Source organism: Boleophthalmus pectinirostris, unplaced genomic scaffold (assembly GCF_026225935.1).
Source record: "Boleophthalmus pectinirostris isolate CB_2022bp ecotype Guang Dong unplaced genomic scaffold, ASM2622593v1 HiC_scaffold_12, whole genome shotgun sequence".
NCBI classification, from domain to species: Eukaryota; Metazoa; Chordata; class Actinopteri; order Gobiiformes; family Gobiidae; genus Boleophthalmus; species Boleophthalmus pectinirostris.
In genome coordinates, this window is record NW_026571018.1 from 26,166,567 (window position 1) to 26,188,848 (window position 22,282).

The following is a 22,282-nucleotide window of genomic DNA, read 5'->3' on the forward strand; positions in this document are numbered from 1 at the left end:
TGCAATCAGAAAGGGTCATTTTATTTCAAGTGTTGGTTCTGCCTTTATTTTGGCCAGAAAAGAAGATTAGTTTGAAGAGAAAAAAGGCCTCTCTTCAGATCTGCACCAATCACACAGCGCTCTGATAATGAAGAGTGTCCTTCACAAAGAAACATCTTCAGATAATTACGACAAAGCAGAGGTGGAGGAAGTACTACACACATGCTCTGAAGTAAGTAAAAGACAACTGTGTTCATTCAAAACGATGTTATATGTAATGGTTATCAAGTACAAATACATTTACTACTACTACTATTACTACTACTACTACTGCTTTTACTAGCACAAATAGTAATTATACATACTGACCAATGCTTTTTACAGCCATGTTTAAAATATATCTGTAATAAAAGATGGAAACCAAAAATAATAATAAAATAAAAATGTACAACTTAAAAAAGTTTTGACAATTATCTTTGAGCAAATGAACTCTTCACTTTTATTACTTCCACCTACGCTACCACTGCCATTGATTTACTGCTATCTTCACCACTTGAACAATTTTAGTCTAAAAATACCCCAGATTATTATGATAGATTTAAGGAGAAAGATCTTTGTATCTTAGAGGAAAAAAAAATAAAAATCAAACCTCGAGCTTCCACTCAGAACTAACAAGGAAAAGGTGTTGACAGACAGTTCAGGTTAAATGCATTGTTCTCATTGAGCCATTTTAAGTCTGTGGTATGTCGGGGCAGTGTGGAGAGGGCAGCTAACTGAAAGACCCCATTGTTTTTAAGCAGCGTGCAGGAACTAGACAGACGAGGTGATGAGGGCAGAGGAGGAGGAGAGGAGACGCACAGGTAAGCTGATTCAGGAGCTAAAAGGTTTCTCTACAGCAAATAAGCACGCAAATGAAATGTTAAAGAGTGCAAAGTGTAGCTTTTTGGTTGGAGGTCCGTCGCCTGCGTGTTTCTATGGATATATTATTGTTTTCTTAACACAGTATGAAATTAAACTGTGCTACCTTACATTTATTAAATTACAGGTGATTTTATAGCTCAAAAATACAATACCTAAAAAAACTGACGTTCTGACTGTAAGCCTCTCCACAGATCTGATCTGTAACTTGGTTTGGTCTCCATGAAGGGAGAGAGATTAATGTGAAACCTGTGAAATATTCCAGATAAAGTCAAAAACATCTGACAGACCCTCCACCAGAAAAGTTACACAATGCACCTTTAAAAGAGCACTGTGTAACATTTCTAGTGGAGCGTTCGCCACCTTCTTGTCTCTATAGAGGTGTTATTGCTTTGTCTAGAACAGGGGTCTCCAACCTTTTTCTTCCAGTGAGCTACCTTTACAAAACAAAAATACCAGAGAGCTACCCTTTTTAGCAGTCACAAGAAACTGAGACGATAATAAGAAAGAGGGCAAGCCTTGGGGTACAGTTAGATGCCTATAAAACATAAGCCATTGTCCATTTATTAGCACATAAAGTTGGGCTTAAAAATGATACTTGAACTATGGTAAAAGGCATGTAATTAACCACATTTTTTGTTCTTCAGCACAATTGTATAATTCCGAAATCCCTTGGCGAGCTACTTGGAAGGGGGTGGAGAGTTGCTGATAGCTCCCAAGCTACAGGTTGGAGACCCTTGGTTCCACTGTTCCACAGTGTAGATTAAATTTATCACAAGTTAAACAGGCAGGCTACAGCACTACTCTATGGTTACGTTTACGCTGAATCAAATCACCGTATCACCATATCATAAACGATTTGCATCCAGACACGTTTCTGTGTCCACAAGCCTTCCCTATCCACACAGCTTTGAGCATATATGTTTACATTTCACAGAAATTAAACTTAAAACCACAGGTCTCATTTGAATAAACTGAGCGCATAAAAAACAGCTACTTACTTTCAAGTTTTACTTCGCAGAGCATAGACCTACATCAGCATATCAGCGTTTTCAGGCGTCCACACAGTGCCGAATCAGATCAGTTACTCAGATGAATTCATGGGAGCTGGTGACACCAGATCGTTCCATCTCTGGAGCCATTTTCCATCGGATTAGTGTGGATGAACACTGCATCCGCAGTGTTACATGGGCCGATGTTACAAGTGCCTATGTTACAAGTCAGATCTGTGGAGAGTCGCCTCTTTTTACAGAAACAATTATTGTATTTTTGAGCAACAGAAACACCTGTAATAAATAAATGTTAGATGGATATGTCTGATGTCATGAAACTTTCAAGGCAAAGCAATAACATGTCCATGAAGACAAGTAGAAAAGCTGCACAGTGCACCTTTAAAATACCTGTTGTTACATGTCTGTTTTAAATCAATAAAGAGAGAGAGAGGTAATTGAAGTATTTTCTGTGGCAATTGTATAAATCACTGTGGGGGAGTAAAGGGTAGAGTTTCAGAGTGTGGATCTTGTTTGGTTTCAAATTTGATTAAAGTTTTAGAATTTTGTGCAAACAACATTTTTTAATGAGAATTAGTGATTAATTTGGTTTACGGCTCGGTGTGTGCTGTCGAAAAATTAGCAAACGTGATTAAAACAACACAAAAACAAACACAATCCTGTCCCTGAGCCAAATCGTTGACATCCTCAAAACTCCCTTTAACCTGGCAGGCTAATGTTATTCAGTGCAGGGTGAATAAAAATAGCAAATTATGAGCGTGTTTGATTACATGTAATTCAAGGCTAAGAATCTTGAATTTCAGAGTCTTTTCCTCACTTCCATCACTTGGACACTAACTCCTGTGTACAGTAAAGAGCAGAGATTTCAGGTGAGGTTTTAGGAAGCAACTTTGTTTTGTATTCAACTAATGGGGCACTTTCAAGGCTAGTCATCATTTTGAAATGAACAAGAAAAGATCACAATGTCAAAAGTGTCTTCCAAACTAGAACGAAATAGTTTGTGAAGTAGCAATCTCTAGGCTGCATAATTGATTGAAAATGGACTGAAATTGAAGTGTGATATTTAAGCCATGTTATAATGCTGTTACCTCATCAAAAACATACCTGGAGTTGTGTTTTGTTTAATTCACATATGTTTGAGTAATCCTTTATCTATAGTATAGTATTGAGTATATCCTTTGTCTATACTCAAAGCTCAAAATGCTCTGTTCCACCTTATGATGTCATGAACAAACGATTCTAGTGAAGGTGTATGGAGGTAAAAACACTGGAGCACTTCTTCTATTGCCACATGACATTATAAGGTGGAACAGAGTGAAGAACTGAGTCCAAGGACATATTGTATCTGTTCTTTCTGTGACAGAGGGGTGTTCTGCTAACCATGTCTAAAGTTGCAGCAGCCGATTTTGAGCCGAAGAAGGTGACAGGTCTTTTTGTGGACCACGTACTAGCAAGTAGTTCTAGCTACGCTGTTTCCTGTTTGTCTATGTCTACAAACCCAGCGAATCAGGAAGGCACAAGTCACAGTACCGTGGTCCAATAAGGACAGCAATTAGAGCTTCTATGTCAGACTATCAACGTTTTCAGGCGTCCACACAGTGCTTGATCAGATTCGTACTCAGATGAATTTGTAAGGAGCTGGCCGCACCAGATTGTTCTGTCTCTAGAGCCGTTTTCCATCGGATTAGTTCGGATGAACACTGCACCCGCAACAAAAATGACTCGAATACGTATTAGTGTGGATGAAGCCTAAATTTGCAGGGGTTGTGTGTTAAACATGTGGAGAATTAAATAAAACACAAGTCCAGGTTTGTGATGAGGAAAGAATGTTATAACATAGAGAAAATAACATACTATGGGTCCTTTAATTGACAATATGGTATGTCAGACTTCTCTCGATCTATAAGCAGTTGTACACTTTTCCTTTCTATTTCTAACCCTGCTTGACCCACACACTGACACTTATTTTTATGTTTATGTATTCTATAGTATGCTGGATCATTGTGCCATGGCCTTGAATATCAACATTATTCTATACACCTACTGAATGTCCCTTGACCAAAGAGAGGAGGGAGATGGAGGGATAGAAGAATGAGAAGACGGTAAGAAAAAGTTGGAAAGCGAAAGTAAGGGGGACAGGGGAGATGCAGCCATAAAGACAAAGAGAAGTTCGGAAGAGACAGCGATATGGGAAATAGAGGGAGAGAGAAAAGAGAGTGGGAGGCATGAGAGAAAGAAGAAAAAAGGAGACACGGAGGGAGAGTGGGAGAGCGATAGAGACAGACAAAGAGAGGTGAAGGAGAAATACAGAGAGATGGGGGAGGGGGAGGGAGCAAAGGGGAGAGAGCTAAGGACAGGTGGAGAGAGGTGAAGGAGAAAGAGAGAGAGAGAGATAGGAGAGTGGAGAGAGCGAAGCTAAGACAGTGAAGTGGAGAGAGGGAGAGAGATAGGGACAGATGGAGAGAGGTCAAGGAGAAATAGAAAGAGAGATAGGAGAGTAAGGAGAGTGAAGGGGAGAGAGGGAGAGAGATACAGACAGACAGGGAGAGGTGAAGGAGAAAGAGAGAGAGATAAGAGAATGGTGAGCAAAGGGGAGAGAGGGAGAGAGGTAGGGATAGACAAAGAGAGGTGAAGGAGAAATACAGAGAGGGTTAGGAGAGTGGGAGGGAGCAAAGGGGAGAGAGATCGGGACAGGCGGAGAGAGGTGAAGGAGAAATGGAGATGGGAGAGTGGAAGAGAGCAAAGAGAGATAGGGACAGATGGAGAGAGGTCAAGGTGAAACAGAAAGAGAGATGGCAGAGTGGAGAGAGCGAAGGGGAGAGAAGGCGAGAGATAGGAACACACATGGAGAGGTGAAAGGTGAAGGAGAAAGAAAGATGGGAGAGTAGGAGAGCACAAAAGGCAGAGAGACAAGGACAGATGGCGAGAGGTCAAGGAGAAACAGAAAGGGAGACAGGGGAGTGGGAGAGAGCGAAGGAGAGAGGGAGAGAGATAAGGATGGACAGAGAGAGATGGGAGAGTAGAGAGAGCGAAGGGGAGAGATGGAGAGAGATAGGGACAGACAGAGAGAGGTGAAGGAGAAATAGAGAAAGGGTTAGGAGAGTGGGAGAGAGATAAGGATAGACAAAGAGAGGTGAGGGAAAAATACAGAGAGGGTTAGGAGAGTGGGAGGGAGCAAAGGGGAGAGAGATAAGGACAGGCGGAGAGAGGTGAAGGAGAAATGGAGATGGGAGAGTGGAAGAGAGCAAAGAGAGATAGGGACAGATGGAGAGAGGTCAAGGTGAAACAGAAAGAGAGATGGCAGAGTGGAGAGAGCGAAGGGGAGAGAAGGCGAGAGATAGGAACACACATGGAGAGGTGAAAGAGAAATAGTGAAAGGTGAAGGAAAAAGAGAGAGTGTGAGAGGTGACGGGGAAATAGAGCGAGAAAGAGCAAAGGGGAGGAAAGACAAAGAGGAGGAAAGAGGACCCTGGGAAACAGCTCATTGCACTTAACTAGTCAGATCCAGCTGGAGTTAACCTGCAACACCACTCCTCCCTCCCCTCCCTCACCCTCTCAGCTTGTAATAGGGTCACATAATCACCAGTGGCTGCCTCCGAGCACTGCCCACTTCCAACGCCCCGGGCTCTCATTACCCACAATGCACCTCCAGCTCTTAAATATCAAACAGTTTGTGGCGCTTGAGGCTCTACACAGCCCCTCTGCCCATGGGCCAGCCCCCTCTGCATCGCCGTGCTTGCGTGACTGGTTCAAGTGGAGAAGTTTTATCACTCATTTTTAATAGATAGTGTTAGAGGTACATGTGTGTGAACATAGCATTGAGGTGGCCGTAAAGATGCAGCCTCCAGGCAAACACTGGCTGATTATAGGAAGCAACTCAAGAATGTGCTTTTAATACTTTTTGTCCGGAACTAAAGAAATATAGGTTGTAGATGTATATTGAGCCACAGGCGAAAATACCAAGTGGATTTGAGCGTTTAAATGGAACACAAATACAAAACGTGCAATAAATGCCATGGGCTTGGCGATTTAAACTAGGAAATAAAAATAGGAACGAGTAAAGAAAATCATTTAGCAGAGGTGGAAGAAGTAGTCTGTTAGAATTATCACTTGACAAAATATGCACTTGAGTATATGTATAATACTATATATAAACTTTCCAAATGTTTGTGGCATGTTCTATGGCAGGGGTACTCAATTACAAACTCAAAAGTTCCACTTACCAAATTTACAGTGTTTCCAGAGTCTGAAAGAGTTACAGTGTATTTCCAAGCTTAGAACTTCTAACAAAAAAAATTGTAAATCCACATGGAACATTTGAACTATGCAGAAAGAACTAAATGCACTTCTAGATACTATTACTAGATAGATAAATACTAAATACACTAGGTAGATGTCTACTTTAGCAAAGGGGGGTGCTCTAGGCTTGGTGTCAGTATCTGCTGCTCCCAGTACTCGTGTATCACTGTCACTGCGCATGTCTCCTGCAGAGTCGCTGGTCTGTCTGTATCATGTCAGTCGATCGTACCAATACTTCTGTACCACTGAAAATTTAAAACAGTAATCGAGCAGCAGAAAGAAAGTTTGGAATGAGCGAGAAACTTGTGAGATACTGGCGAAAGGTGGGGATGGAGAACACAGCTTCACGGTAACTGGGAGGGTCCTCTATGCAACTTTCCTGGTCACTGGATGGATCAACAAAGCCTGAACTTCAGTGACAACCGAAACCATCCTGTCGGGATTCAGAAAGGCTGAAATTATTGGAACTGATGCTGAGTCTGATGACAGCTACCCCGCTTACCTCCAGAGGTCACAGAGTTGTTCAGAAGTGACACAGAGGATGAAGAATTTAGTGGATTTAGGTAAACTTGTTATGTTATGTTGTTTATGCTATAGTTATCTGAATAACTTAATATCATACGTTACAGCCTGTTGTTCTCTGTTCTATTGTTATTACTGTATCTTGCCTTTCAAGATGAAATGTGTGTTCTTGGTCTCTGATTTTATCAAATACATTTCACCCAAAAAGTGCAACTTAAAGTCCGGTGCGACTTATATATGTTTTTTTCTTATTCATTAGGCTTTTTTTTTTAAATACGGAAACACATCCAGAAAGCGCATGCCAATGAAATATTGCGTGGATCCATAATGTTATGAGAAAAAGGCTAGAGAGAGCTTTTTGTCTTGGTTCAGATGTCACTGCGTTTGGGTCCAGATTTGGACCGGAGTCTGCCAGTTGAAGTTTTGAAAAGCATTATGATTTGGATAACTTTGTATTTGCATTTTTCGTATTACAAAAAAACTGATGTCATGGTATGTAAAAATAATCATAAATCTTCATAATAAGTAGTAGTGCATTACATTTCCTTAAAAAAGTAGAAGAGGATGATACGTGCATGTTTTTTGAAATGCTATTCACTTTTATACAGCTAAAGTTGCCCAAAGCTTTTAACACACTTTTAAACATCCTTGATCTCCTCAATACATTTTAATTCACATCATTACCGCTCCACTCACACACACACACATCTCCTTCCTGCATGCACTCTCACTTTATTTTTATTTAAACAAATTAAATTAAAATAATAACTTAATGAGGCCAGTTTGTGGTGGCAAGGTTTACACTTATTCTCCAGAGTATTTTTAAATCTGTTATTTTGAAGAATTAACACATAAGACAAACCAATTACACAGCCTTGCTCCCATTTAGCCTGCCATTGGTATCTCTATTCTTTTACATAATAAGAAACAATAAAACATCACATCCTTATCTGTGACTAACATTAAGCCAGGCGACAATAGCTACAATATAAAACCTATCAAGACATGTACAGAACTCTAAAAGCAGAGACTCTGGTTTCTAAGCTCAAATCTGGACTATTACCGCAATGTAATGAAAACAGTTATTGGATTTCATGAATATTTTATCACAACTTGACCTTTGTGTGACTTCCTGTTCAACAAATGTATTTTTTATGAGACTTTTTTAAATCCATTTGGTGCTGCTCCTTCTTTCAATGGTCCAAAGCAATTAATTTGTATTGTATGGATACAGTAAGTCATGTTTTCTAATTAAACATGAATAATTAGCATAAGAACTATATATTGTATATTACGGTGTATAGGGTGGTAAAAAAAATAGAAAAACATTTGAGTACATAGAGTAGCTGAATGGAGGGTCCGTCCTCCATGGAGATATTATTGCTTTGTCTGGAATGTTTCATAGCATGGCAATAAACCTTTCTATCTTCACGGAGACCAGACTAGAGCAAGTTACAGGTCAGATCTGTGGAGAGGTAATGCCACTCACAGACAGAATGCCTGTTTTTAGATATTTTTGAGGTATAAAACCACCTGTAATTGAATAAATGTAAAATAAAATCATTATCAAATATTGAGCTTTTTTTCGTGGTATCGCAATTGAGTTGACAAAACCACAGTCTATGTTTTAGGAAATGAAAAACGACACAGCAGTTAGCAGAATTGGTTTAAGACTGCTAATCTAAACAGTTATGTGTATCCATACAAAATTTTGTGTATTTTTTTAAATACAACATGAACATAATGAAGTCAAATATAACAAGTCTGAAAAGTAACACTCCTGGATATAAATCATGTAGTGTGGAACTATGTGTGAATGCTGTCATCATAAAAGCACTCATCTGGAAGTGCCAAAGCTTCCACTACAAAGACTGGAAAGTGTGATCATCTAACAAGTCTGAGTTCTTCTGACTGGACCAATATCAAGTCCACACAAAATAATGATACGTATGTAGAGTGAGAAGATACAACTAGATATTTTTGATCATGTACTACAATTTGGCATATTGGGAACATACTCATTAAGCATATATGTCATTTCTGTTACAAGTGATGTGTGATCTGTATTAGGAGTAGGGCTGGGTATCATTAAAAATTTGCCGATATGATACATACCTCGATACATAGGCCATGATATGATAAGTATCTTGATACAGTGCACTTTCGGTTCGATACGATATATTTAATATTGATTCGATATGGTTCAATAAAAAGTAAGGTTAAATCATGGCTGTGATTCAAAAAGTCTTTGTTAAACCACATCTTGTGCGAAGTGAATATGAAACATGCCCATTTTAATCATCAAAACAGTGAAATGTCAAATGTGTTGCACAAATGAGTTTCCTTTGTCTAAACAAGCAACAAAACTGTAGTGCTGTAACAAAATAATTTAGTAAAATACACCAAAACATACTCTTAGTGATATATCGATACAGCCCACGATAACAATATTGCATCATCCCATTAAATGACAAAATATTAATTTATATGTTAATAATGTTATATTTTTGCACACCCCTAGTTAGGGGTGGGTGATGTACCAAAAAAAAAATCATATCATGATATCGTTAAGATCATGATTTCAACTTGATCATGGTTCCTGTTTTCTAATTATCGTGTGTACAGTTTTGATGTAACTAAAGCCATCTGCTGAAAGTTTACTCTTCACTGTGCTTATGTCCACCTGTCACTCACTCAGAGGATGACAAAGGCCGACCAACAGGAGAAGTGAATGGAATCCATAGACTATATATAAATGGACATAGCTAACCTCCCGCCACATTCCAAAAAGGCTCAATCAACTCTGTTTCCATTTCACTTTGTATTGAAAAAACGTTGCTGATGCTGTCAGGCTCCTCATTTTGGTCATCAAATGTTTGTGTTAACTGTAAATCAATTTTTATTGCAAATATAGAACTCGGTTCAAAATTTTTCCATAACTGCCAGCCTCTGTGAGCTTAATTTGGCCGGATCCAAAACTATCCAAAACATCTCACTCCCTTAGTTCACCTTTTATACAGTCGATGGTGGACTCATGATATGACATATCATCACAGGAATGCAATCATGATCGTCCCAACATCCCAACCCATTATGGCTGGTGGTGTGGGACAACCACATGCAGCATGCTACAAAATTGGTGTTTTAAGCTTTGCATGGGGCATTAAAAAGACAAACAATGTTATGAACTAGTGGCTCATTGAAATTTGGACCAAGATGCAACCACCTACAGTTGTTTATTTACCGCATGATGTTTACTGAACTGAAAAAAGCATTCCTGACAGCTAGTTATTTTGAAGTGAAAAACAAACTTATGATTATGTCGTACTGTGCCAAATCACGCAGAGATGTTTTTATTATACAAGGCTGTTTACAATGGATATAGAGACATTCTATAGCTCTAAATGGAGCCTATTGCTTTTGCCAGCTAGCATCTATTCAACACATGTATGTGTGTATTACCGGTGTATGCGCATTGGTGAACATTACTTACTTTTATCTTCTACAGAGAAGTGGAAGAGGTCCGAGGTGGCGTTTTCGTCGTTGCGTAACACGTAGCAGATGCTGAGGTCATCAATGTCAGCTGTGAGAAAAACACAGGTACCAACAACATGAGGACCAAACGTACAGAGACGAAGGCTGTAATGTATTCACTTCTATGTGCAGAACAACCTAATGTGTTTTGGAGGAAAATGCAGGTTGCTATAAGCCACGCAGGCAGATGTGGTGCTATGATTAATGGTATACGGCAAACAGAGCCATTGTTTTGTTTGAAAGCTTGTAATAATGTGTGATGGTGTAAGTGTGATGCATGCTGGGAGAGTAAACAACAACATGGCCAGAGGTGGAAGAAGTAAATAAATATATAAGTAAAAGTGAGTCACCTTGTGTTAGCCTGTAAGTATTCAGTACTTCTGACACAACTACTGCCACTGCTATTTCTAGTATTAATATTATCACTTCAAGTATGAAGTAAAATTACTAGGGTAATAGCCTTGAAAGGTTAAAGAGAAAAATATTTTGAAATCAATCCTGATGAAAACAATCAGTAATACGCCATTTTATATAGTTGCACATATATTTCTATTACTAATTTGACTACTACTAGGCCTATATCTAATACAACCACTAAGTACTACTAAGTACTGTTACGATTACTAGTACTTTTACTATTGTTGTACAACTAAATTAACAACTATTTTCAGGTTCTACTTGTTTTCGTCAAGAGTCTGTTTCACAGTGTAGTTACTTTGTCCACATTGACGTGTCTGACTTTGAAATCTTTCTTTTTATTGTCATTAACTTCAATTGTCATGTGATTTACAAAGCTGTTCATGCTAAGTTTCACGCTGCTTTTAAAAATATCCTCAAACGCACTTTGAAGACTGTTTATGACATGTTCTTAGCACACTTTATTTTCTGTCAAATTCTTGCTCAAAGATAGAAGTCCTGCTTCACCAGTGTAACAGCAGGTCTGAATATCGCTCAGATCCTGCTCCTTATCAGCAAAAACCAACAGCCATTTTCTACCACAGCGCTTTCTCAAAGTCATGCATCCATAACACGGAAGATAAGGGCCAACACTCAAAAATAAACAAAAAGTCAAACACAAATCTGCTCTTTTCAAACAAAAAATCATAAAAATGTCAAACTATTAAATCATATCTGAAAGAGCGTTGAAAGAAAAACAAATGTTCAAATGGTTAAATATTGTCAATAGCTTTTGTCACTTGTAGACAATAGGCAAGCGTACTGAAACATTCACTCAAATAAGAGTACAGTGTAAATACTGTATATTACTGAAATTGGAGTAAAGGTATAGTGTCAGAAAATTACTCTGTGTGGCACAATATTATTAATAAGTCACTTAATAAAATATCCTTGAGTGAATTTAAATGAGTAGTATGAAGGCCTACTGCTACACTAATAATATTAAGCATGGGTGACCAGGTTGGGCTTATCAAGAAGGACACGGGCTTCGGGGACAAATAAAAATTGCCATGTTTGTACTTTGTAACCAGCGAATTCTGTTGGTGTTTGAATTGAATATTACAAATGTGTGATATTATGTGTATCAGGAGGTCTGGGGTCCTCCCAGGGGAATTTTGGACAATTTACTGTATTTCATTGCATTTTAGAGTTCTACTAAACCATAGATCAATTATATAAACCAATGTAACCTATATTTATTTTTTTGTGACAGTCCATGAGTCTATGTCCCCTTGTCCCTGCTCTGACAGGGCCCTGCTCTTGTCACTTCTCACAGACAGGAGGCTTCAGTGTGTGATTCAGAGCAGGACAAACACTACAGATTTTAGCCTTTATCAGGACGTCTGAACAGAACACACTATTCCCGTGTAGTGTTTGCAATGCTACAGACGTTTTCAACTGGGATTTATGAAGGTATTTCCGCTAATACAAGGTCGATTTTCAACAAATAAAAAATGGTGTAGAGTTTGAGACATGAAGAACTGAATCATGATCATCCAACCTCTCCACAGCAGCCAATATGCCTTCATAATAATACTTTTAATAAATGTAGGCACATTTTCTGATCAAAGAAGTGGTCTGTCCCCTTGCTGTGAGAGCGAACAGGAGCAAGGAAGAAGAGGAAGGCGGAGTTAAGACGCACAGAGAAGCTGGAGAAGCACTGGTGACTGTATCTGAGGGAGTATAATGAGATTTTATTGTAGATCCATGATTGTATCTGATCAGATGAGCAAAGATTGTCTCCAAAACTAAAATAAGTGTCCCGCTCAAAGCTGTCAATTGATAGAGTCAGAAACCCGGACATTTTGGCATAATTTAGAAATTCCTCCCAGATGGTTTTTTGGGTCCCAAAAGGACGACATGTATTGGATTTATATAGCACCTGCACCATCATGACACTCAAGGATAATCACACTGCATTATTCATTCATTCCACACTAATGCGTCTAACAGTGCTATTATCAAACTAGGCCTACATATGGCCTATTCAAATGAGTTCATTAGGTCTAAGCTTGATGTATACCTCATAAACAATAGAATAATAAAGAATATGCCCTTGATGTTACCTCTGAGACAATTTGTATGGGAACTGACCTACAAAATGGTTTAAAAAATCATCCGGAAACTGGAAAACTCTTAAATGTAGACAGTAGCATTGACACGTTTAAAAAGCAGGTGGATTTCTCTAAATGACAGACAAGACTAAGAATGTTAAAAACAGGATTTGTGGATCTAGACTAACATCTGTTTTCTTGAATTACAGGGTCTTTTTTTTCCACAGTACTCTACAAATGCCTATTACAGTGAAAAAAGCAGGGGAAAAAAATGCTCCCAACTTGAGAAAGGGCTTGCCCTCTGTGAACCAGCACCTCAATAATAGATGTCTGCGAGAGGAGGTTCATAAAAGTATAAACCCTTGACTCGGGCACGAAAGCCTCTTTGGTGGCTTCCTGTCACTGCAGTGCTCCAGTTAGCTCTAAAAGATAGCGACAAAGAGGTTAAGCTAGCATCCTACTTATCATTTTATATTTTGTGTTTTTTGTCTGTGGTTTTAAATTATATAAGCATTCTTGGGTGTTGGATTGTGCAAATGTGAAGTCATCAGGGTCAACCAGTGGGCATGCTCCTTATCAAATATTGACAGAGGCGCGCCTGGTGGGATGTGCTGAAATGGGACGGTAAATACGAGTGCGCAGGGGCTGTCTCTTTCACCTGACTGACTCCGCTGACAAGATGCTTTGCCCTCTGAGTATCAAGGGCCTTACATACAGCCTTTGTTTCTACCGTGCAGTCTCTGTCCTACGCTATAGTATAACACAGTGTGCACAGATCAAGCATGAGATGTTACTGCCACTTTTAAAGGGTCACTACGCCACTTTTCTGGTGGACAGTGCCCCCACCTGTTTATCTCATGTAAATTATATTGCTCTGTTCTGAATATTCCACGACTGCGCATTAAAATTTTCCATCTACAATAAGACAAGCAGGTAGATGTAGGCCAGGGATCTCCAACCTGTAGCTCGAGAGGTACCAGCAGCTCTCCACTTCCTTCCTAGTAACTCGCCAAGCGATTTCAGACTTAAACAATTGTGCTGAAGAACAAAAATTTGGTTAATTATATGCCTATTACCATTGTTCATGTATCATTTTGAAGCCCAACTTTATGCGCTAATAAATGGACAATGGCTTATGTTTTATAGGCATCTAACTGTACCCCAAGGCTTGCCCTCTTTCTTATAATCATCTCAATTTCTTGCAACCGCTAGAAAGAATAGCCCTCTGGCATTTTTGTTTGGTAAAGGTAGCTCACCAGAAGAAAAAGGTTGGAGACCCCTGATGTAGGCCAAGTTACAGGTGAGGTCTGTGGAATGGGGAGCCCTCTCACAGTATGCCATATGCCTTATTGTCTTCATTGAGATCTATATGAAAACAAGCAAATAGCTCACTTTACCCAGAAAAGTTACATAGTGCACCTTTAAGTTTTTTTAAATGTTGTCTGAATGTTAAAATTTCACACCTCAGAGGTATCTGTAACCCACATTTCCATTGTAAAATAAGTAATTAAACATAAGTGGTTTTAGCGCCTGTGTGAATGAAACTTTGAACAGTCAGATTCTTAGAAATGTCACCAAATTATTTATCTTTTTGTTCCTCTTAAAGTTGCTTGAATGTCACAAACACACATTTGCTTCTAAACAATTTCTGTTTTTCTCACCAAGAGCTCATCACAAAATTTCACATTTATAATTGCACAAAATGTTTCTCTCAAAGCTTCATGCTGCTGTTTATGAGTCTGGGCTGAGTTTAGAAATGTGATTTATAATTGGGGTGTGCAAAAATACTGAAATATCAATATATCATATCATTTAATATGATGATACAGTATCAATATTGTGGGCTGCAGTATCAATATATATCGCCAAGAGTATTTTTTGGTATATTTTTCTAAATTATTTTGTTACAGCACTACAGTTTTGTTGTTTGTTTAGAGCAGAAATGACAAACTCAGGCCCATGACTTAGTCCCAGTTTTTAATTTCAGCCCTCTGAGAATCTGAGTTTGACATCTCTGGTTTAGAGGAAGAAAACTTGTTTATGCAACACATGTGACATTTTCACTGTTCAACCACTTTGCACAAGAAGTGGTTTAACAAAGACTTTTAGTGTCACCACCATGATATAGCCTTTATTTTTTATTGAACCGTATCGAATCGATTTTAAATATACTGCATTGAATCGAAAGTGCCCTATATCAAGATAGGTATCGTATTATGGCCTATGTATAGCCCTAATTTTAATAATTCATATATTTGTCATCAGTGGTTTTGTGTTGCAATAATAAAGGGACGTCACATGTCAAAATCTGAATTTAATAATAACACCTTTTTCACAAGTATTCACACATTTAGTCACATTGTCTTAAAGATGACGGTTGCCTTAGGATGTGACCAGCTTTTATATACGTCACATATTGTTATTTGAGTATATACACTGAATTGATTTCTTACTTCTAAAATGTTGCTTTTAAAATGATATTATGACAACAAAAATCACAATCATCAATTAACCGAATCATCTTGATGTCCCATCTTACTAATAAATCACTTCTAGCGGAGAGAGACTTGTAGTTTGTGTTTGTGCTTCATTATTCACAGCACTCAGCTTTACACTGCTTTTCCTTGCACTAAAAGTTTGTCCTCCTTACCTTTGCATGTACCTGCTTTGTTCAGCTTGTGTTTGTGTGTGTATGTGGCGGGAGCAGGTGGATTTGTTGCTTGTTCAGATAAGTGCCTCATCATGGTTTGAAATAGTGCATTGATTGCGGTGCTTTACATCTCAATCAGACACATTGTTGTAGCAATTTAGGCGGCAATATCAATAAACAGCTCGGCCCACTTAGAAATAATGTTTACATAGATCAGGACGCTGCTCAAAAGGCTGATGAGAATGCACTAAATAGAATTATTGCAGAAAAGCATACATGGCCAAAAGATTGTCACATAATAGACAGAAGAATTTGTCATTTCTTCACAAAGGTTTTCGCATAAATATCAGCAAACATGTCTCATATCTCCAAATGGCTTTTTTGCAATTTTCTTTTTATTGTTTCTTAAAGTTGCCAAGTGTGCACAAAATTACTTATAATTTTTCATTACACTTATTCTTTCCTTCTTTTTTAATATCATGTTCATTTCACTTTTTTTTTTATTATTTATTATTGATTTTTTTTTCATTATTTAAAGGTGCATTGTGAAGCTTGTCAAATGCTTTTCTCCATAGAAACATTATTGCTTTGTCTGGAATGTTTCACAGTATGGCATTAAATTTTCTATCTTCATGGAGCCCAAACCAGACCAAGTTATAGTTCAGATCTATGGAGAGGCGACACTGCTTCTAGGTATTTTTGAGTAATAAAACCAATGTAACTGAATAAATGTAAGTTACAGCTGTTCAATGCCATACTGTGGAACATTCCAGGCAGAGCAATGACAATCTCCATAGAAGCAAGCAAATGATGGACCTTCCACCAGAAAAGTTACATAATGCACCTTTAAAATTACTTTAGACAACATTTTTATACGTAATGTTATTGTTGTGTCAGAAATGTTCCACAGTATAACATTAAACATAGCCATATTCCATTTATTCAATTACAGGTGTTTATATTACTCAAAAATACATCTCCACTCACTATTAATGTCTTACAGTGTAAATTTACATAGCACCTAGAAATACCAAAAATTTTTCATATTTTGCTGTGAATTCAATGGACAATTCATCAAGTAGATTCAGCCTATAAGAAAATGTGCTCCAGGCATTAAACTTCTATTTTAACTTTAGACCTGACAAAACCTTTAGACCTGATAATTACAATATGGACTATGAAAGCTGGAAGAATATATTTTGGGGCTCAATATTTATTGCGTGTACTAGAGCTCGACCGATATGGATTTAGCTGTGGCCGATATGAAACCGATATAATGGGAGCTGGAGCTGCCGATAGCCGATATAATCACCGATATATTTAGTGATGTAAAAATTCACTGTAAATGTTGAATTGTTTAAAAAACTTAGGTTTGGCTCTGGTGGATTTTAAATTGGGTTTATTTAGGCAACATTTATTGTTATTCTGCCTCTTTACATCATATTTACAGACAGTAGGTTGGCTTAATGGCATTTTTGCATCACATTCTAGACACTAGTGATGGGTATTCCAGTTCTTTTTAGAGAACCGGCTCTTTTGGCTCGGCTCACTAAAAGCTGCTGGTTCTTTTGGCTCCCAAGTGGCTCTTCAGATTGTTTTGTTGCAAGCAGGTCTAAAGCACGTCTAAAGCAGGACTGAATCAGGACTGAACCAGGTCTAAACCAGGACTGAAAAAGGACTAAACCAGGACTTATTTATTTTATGCTAAACTACAGCCAAACATGCTGTTTTTTTTTTGTTTTGTTTTGTTTTGTTTTGTTTTTTTTATCCTATGTACACGCAAATTTCTCAAAGTTTCGTTTTCAGCCGCTGCCGCTGTCAAACCACGAGTCTGCACGCGGCGTGAAGAGAAAAAAAGTGAGAGAAAGAGAAAACACGGCTCCCAATATAGATCAGGCTCCCGTAGTTCGCTTCAAAGAGCCGGATCTAAGAGTCATTTCGTTCGCGACCGACCCATATCTAGTAAAGAAACTAGCGCTATTAGCCTTTAGCCATAAATACGTGCGCGCCGCGGTAATTAATTATATGCGCAAATGTCATAATTCACACCTCTATTCACAGCTCATTTCCATATCAATGCAGGTCCAGTAGCAAATATACGGCCAATATAGTCACTTTAGAACAGACCAATAGAAAACAGTCTGTTTATGTACGGGAGCTACAGCAGCTAACCCATAACAAATGACAAAAACTAGCCTCAAAGTCGACATATTTCCAACACTCACCGCTCATACAGGCTCCTCCTGACATCACAAGTCTGCACTAATAAATGTCCTTTTAATTCAGACTCAAACCGATTGTCCGTAAAAAGAATATAATCTCAGTGTTTGGATCTGTGTCTGCGCGTGTAAACAAACACACGTGAGTGACGCAACTCTGTGGTGTGTTCAGGGACAGTACGACACACACAAACAAATGACTCCGCAGATAAATACTGATGTGGAACCACATATTAGGACATTTATCTGTCTGTAAATTGGATTAAATGAACAGAATGTAGAGAGTCTAAGATTTTTAACGACGTATCACATGCCCACGTGAAATATCGGCCACTATCAGCAAGCATATCGGCCGATAGCTGATATGCATACAGGTGCCCATATCAGCCGATATATCGGTCGGGCTCTAGCGTGTACTATTTCTGTGCAATAGGCTCTATTCACGCTTACGTCACAAACCAGGAAGACGTTTTGAAAGATGCAATTACAACTTCAGGTGTACCTACTGACTCTGATAAAATCCACTGAAGTAAATGTCATCACTGCATATGCATGTGCTGTTTGGAATCATCTTGAATTTGGCCCCCTTATCTCTTCTAATCGCATGTACCCAGTGCGCTCAGAGTTGTGTGTCAGCAGGAAAATGATAAAAACTGAGGTATGGTTGTAATAGCTGATTAGCTGAACATAAAGGAAGGCTATAATGTCATGGAGATGAAGAAAACTGGGCCATTTTCTCATTTTTCCTAGACTTTGTCAGACTTACTACCACGAACAGAGCACACTGTAAGTTGTAATCGCATCTTTCCAAACGTCTTCCTGGTTTGTGACGTAAGCATGAATAGAGCCTAGTGTGGGGAGATTTTAGTGATTTTCTATACTATCTTAAGAACTGAGCTGTAGAGGGTAGAATAAATTAACCAGACTGGCGCCACCTAGTGCCTCCACTCAATTTAATTTCTCTCCAGCAACTAGGTCAGGAATCGAAATACACTTGACAGTTTGCAAGAACCCCAAAGTTGTAGACCATGCCCTGGCCAATCAACAAAGAGCGGTGAAGCCATATGAATTACTTGGACAACACTGAGTGTTCCGGCGCATTACATATGTCTTGACCAAATAGCAGTGATTGGTTAAATTTTAAAAAATTACCCGCTTACCGTCGAGCGAACAAATCCTAATGCTACAAGAACACATGGTTTCTACGAAGTGAAACCAGCTGATGCATCAGGCTAAGAATAAATAACATCTATGGCTAATTATTGGCTAATACTTGTATCATTTTACCTTGTGTCAGTGATATAAAGTAGTTTCAATATTATCGTTTATCGCTATTTCTCTCTGTAGAGATATATCATGCTTCAAAATGTGTTACTGTGCAATACATAATTAAACCAAAAGGCACTGTTATTTGCATTTTTATCCAAATCTGTCTCACCTCACACTTAAAAATTCAACAATTAAACCAAAACAAATACATAGTCTGAGCTCACAATGCACCAAATGCCAAACGAATGACCTTTTGCACATGATCCCTGCTCCTGCGTGTTACACTTCATTTAACAAAACCTCTATAGAGAGCCTCAGATGTGAGCGTTTCCCCTGGAGATGGAGAAATGATAAATTATTCATCCCGAACAGTCTACAAGACATTTGTGCAAAACATCAGCCTCTACTTTGGACTGCTAATTATGATTTGATGAGCAAGGCACATCTAAATCAGGCCCACAAATTAACTATTGAGACTCCCTCACCGCCACTTGTCATACCAGCGAATAATTATTACTCCATAAATTAAAATCTCAGCTAAGAAGTGTGAATGATTAATCAAAACTTGCAGCTAAAAGTGTGGATTTGAACACTTGCCGAACTTTGTGTGTTTCGTTTTTAATGTTACAATAAAGTGGGATTAGGGTAGATAATGGCGATGACCCAGGGCTGGACAATGTCAGCTCCAAATGGTTTAGCAATTAAGGGAATGGTGATTACAATTAATGGAATTGTTTTGCACTCGTACCTTGGACTAACACAAAAAAATAATCTGCTTGGATTGAAAGGACTATAGTGTAATTACAAGGGAGGAACTGCAGTACTTTTTCGCTTCAGGTTTTACACTGTCATTAACTATATATGTACTATATTTGATAATATCAGGTTCATGTATTCAGGTCATAATAAAACAATAGGAAATAAAGCATAATAGATATCTACATTTAAAAGCATGTTATTTTTCATTGTAATCTACACCTACATTTAAAGTTGCACTATGTAACCTTTTTGGTGGAGGGTCCATTACAATTGAGATGTTGCATGGAATGTTTCAAAGTATTTATCTCAACAGAGACAGCAGGTGACGCCATAGAGACAGTTTAGAGATCAGATCTATGGTGAAGTTTTTAAAGGGACAGTTCGGAATTTTTGACATAGGACCTTTCCTAGTGAGCCAGAGTGTTGGAGACGTGTGGAGACACTTTTTAAAATATTCCATTGAGTCCTTGTATTTGCAGAGGTCGCTGGTGCTAGGCTAGCGAATGTCAATGGCCATAGTTAGCCTGTCACTAAAAACAGTCTAACCCACTCCACAAAACACCCAAAGCAAATCTATTATTACACCAGACTGTCAATGTAAAAGTCTGTATTGATAAAATAATGTTTGAAATAAATCTAACCTTGCATCTAGGGGTGGGCGATATATCGATATTTTAAATATATCGAGATTTTTTTAAACTCGATATGAATTCTGACATATCGTATATATCGATATAATGCTTATATTCAATTCTGATTTCGCCGCTTCGCTTGTTTACCTTCTCTCTCGTCGCCTCCGCGCGCTCCCGCCTCCCTGATTTTGTTCGCTCGTGTCTCCTTCACTCGTCACTATCGCCCTGAACGCCGAAAGTTGGTGCCAGTGAAAAGCTTCAAGCACCACGAACCTTTTCCATCATTTACAGACAAAACTATCAGCAGCACATCCTCATATTCCACCGAGTCGCGTCCTTTAGCCCGAAAGAAGCTAAACGAGCTGAGCTGCATGAGAAGTGCGTTGTTTATGCAAATGAGCCATGCACTTAAGTTTCGTTTCTGTAAAATGTAAACACATGTGCGCAAAACTGCATTAAACACATTATTATCTCAAACGGGCTGATGTGGCTCTAGAGTCGTTATCCTTTATATCTTGTAAAGTTTAACAATGTAAAGTTTATTTATGCAGAATATTTTAATTAATAATCTGCTGCAGTGTTACTTGTACAAGAGTATTTGGAAACGTTGGGTTTGATCTGCAGTGGATTGTGCGATTAAACCTCAGAGCTCCTTACTGCTGGATATGGATCTATTAAAATAAGGAACATCCTGAGCTTCCTCTGCTAAATGAGCTCATGGTTATGGTTCTGGTTTGGATAACAGAGTTAATGCAAAGATGAGCTTGTGTTGAGTTGTTTTATTTATGAATGAAAAGAAGGAAATATGTATTATTTCTTTTATTTTACAGTTAAATTATTATTTATGTAATTAGGGTTTTTTGTAATCTTAAATGTTCCTATATGAACTGCCAACCTCTTACACTTCAATAAAAAAAAAAAGACCTTGTGGAATTTGGCAGATTTGTTTTTGCAGTTTTCAGTTTTAGGGGGCTATTTTTTCTTGAACATATATCGAGATATATATCGTATATCGAGATATAGCAAAATATATCGAGATATATTTTTTGATCCATATCGCCCAGCCCTACTTGCATCACATGAATCGTCACATGTTGAGGGACTACTTTCTCATCAGTGTGACGCTGCCAAGCTTTCTATCAGGAAGTACAACTCTCTGCTGCTGCTCAGACATAAATCCTTCAAATGCAAGGTTGGTTTTACTTCAAAAATTATTCTGTCAACACAGACATTTACATCGACAGTCTGGTGTAATAACTGTTTTGCCTCGGGTGTTTTGTGGAGTAAGTAAGACTGTTTTTAGTGGCAGGCTAACTATGGTTATTGACATGGCTAGCCTAACACCAGCGACCTCTACAAATACAAGGACTGGATGGAATATTTTAAAAAGTGTCTCCACACGTCTCCAACACTCTGGCTCACTAGGAAATGAGGTCCTATGTCCAAGATTCCGAACTGTGCCTTTAAGTCAATAAAAACCCATGTTATTGAGTAAATGCAAGATGGATACATTTCAGACAAAGGAACAAGATCTCCATGGAGACCAGCTGATGACAGACTCTCCACCAGAAAAGTTACATAGTCCACCTTTAAAGTGATTTTAATCATTCTATTTATGTCACATTCACTTTAGTTCATCATTCAGAAAGCTTGATATCAAATTGATCTATGAGACAATTTCAGTGGAAGAGATTTTCGGATGCACTACTTTCAGGAAATTTCTAGTTTATGAGGCGTGACATGACATCTGAATTAAAAAAGAATTAAATTTTAATGGTACACTCATCCCAGCATAGTTTTCATTCAAAATGCAGAATACAATTAGTCACATATAACAACAACATTTGCTTAATATTAAGTTTAGCATATTTATAGCCATTCCTATGCTTTTCTTTAAACCAGGCAAAGAGCAACACTTACTACGATTATTTTACCACTGACAACCAACTTATGAAAAAAGTCCTATAAATGTGTGATACAT

At 38.2% G+C, this 22,282-nt stretch overlaps 1 protein-coding gene across 1 annotated transcript in view; it reads right to left on the minus strand.

The window, feature by feature from the left end:
• frem2a (FRAS1 related extracellular matrix 2a) overlaps positions 1-22,282 on the minus strand; it is a 114,227-nt gene that overhangs the window by 86,048 nt on the left and 5,897 nt on the right. The window contains 1 exon segment of the mRNA XM_020923059.2: positions 10,222-10,311. Coding sequence (XP_020778718.2) covers positions 10,222-10,311 — 90 coding nt within the window.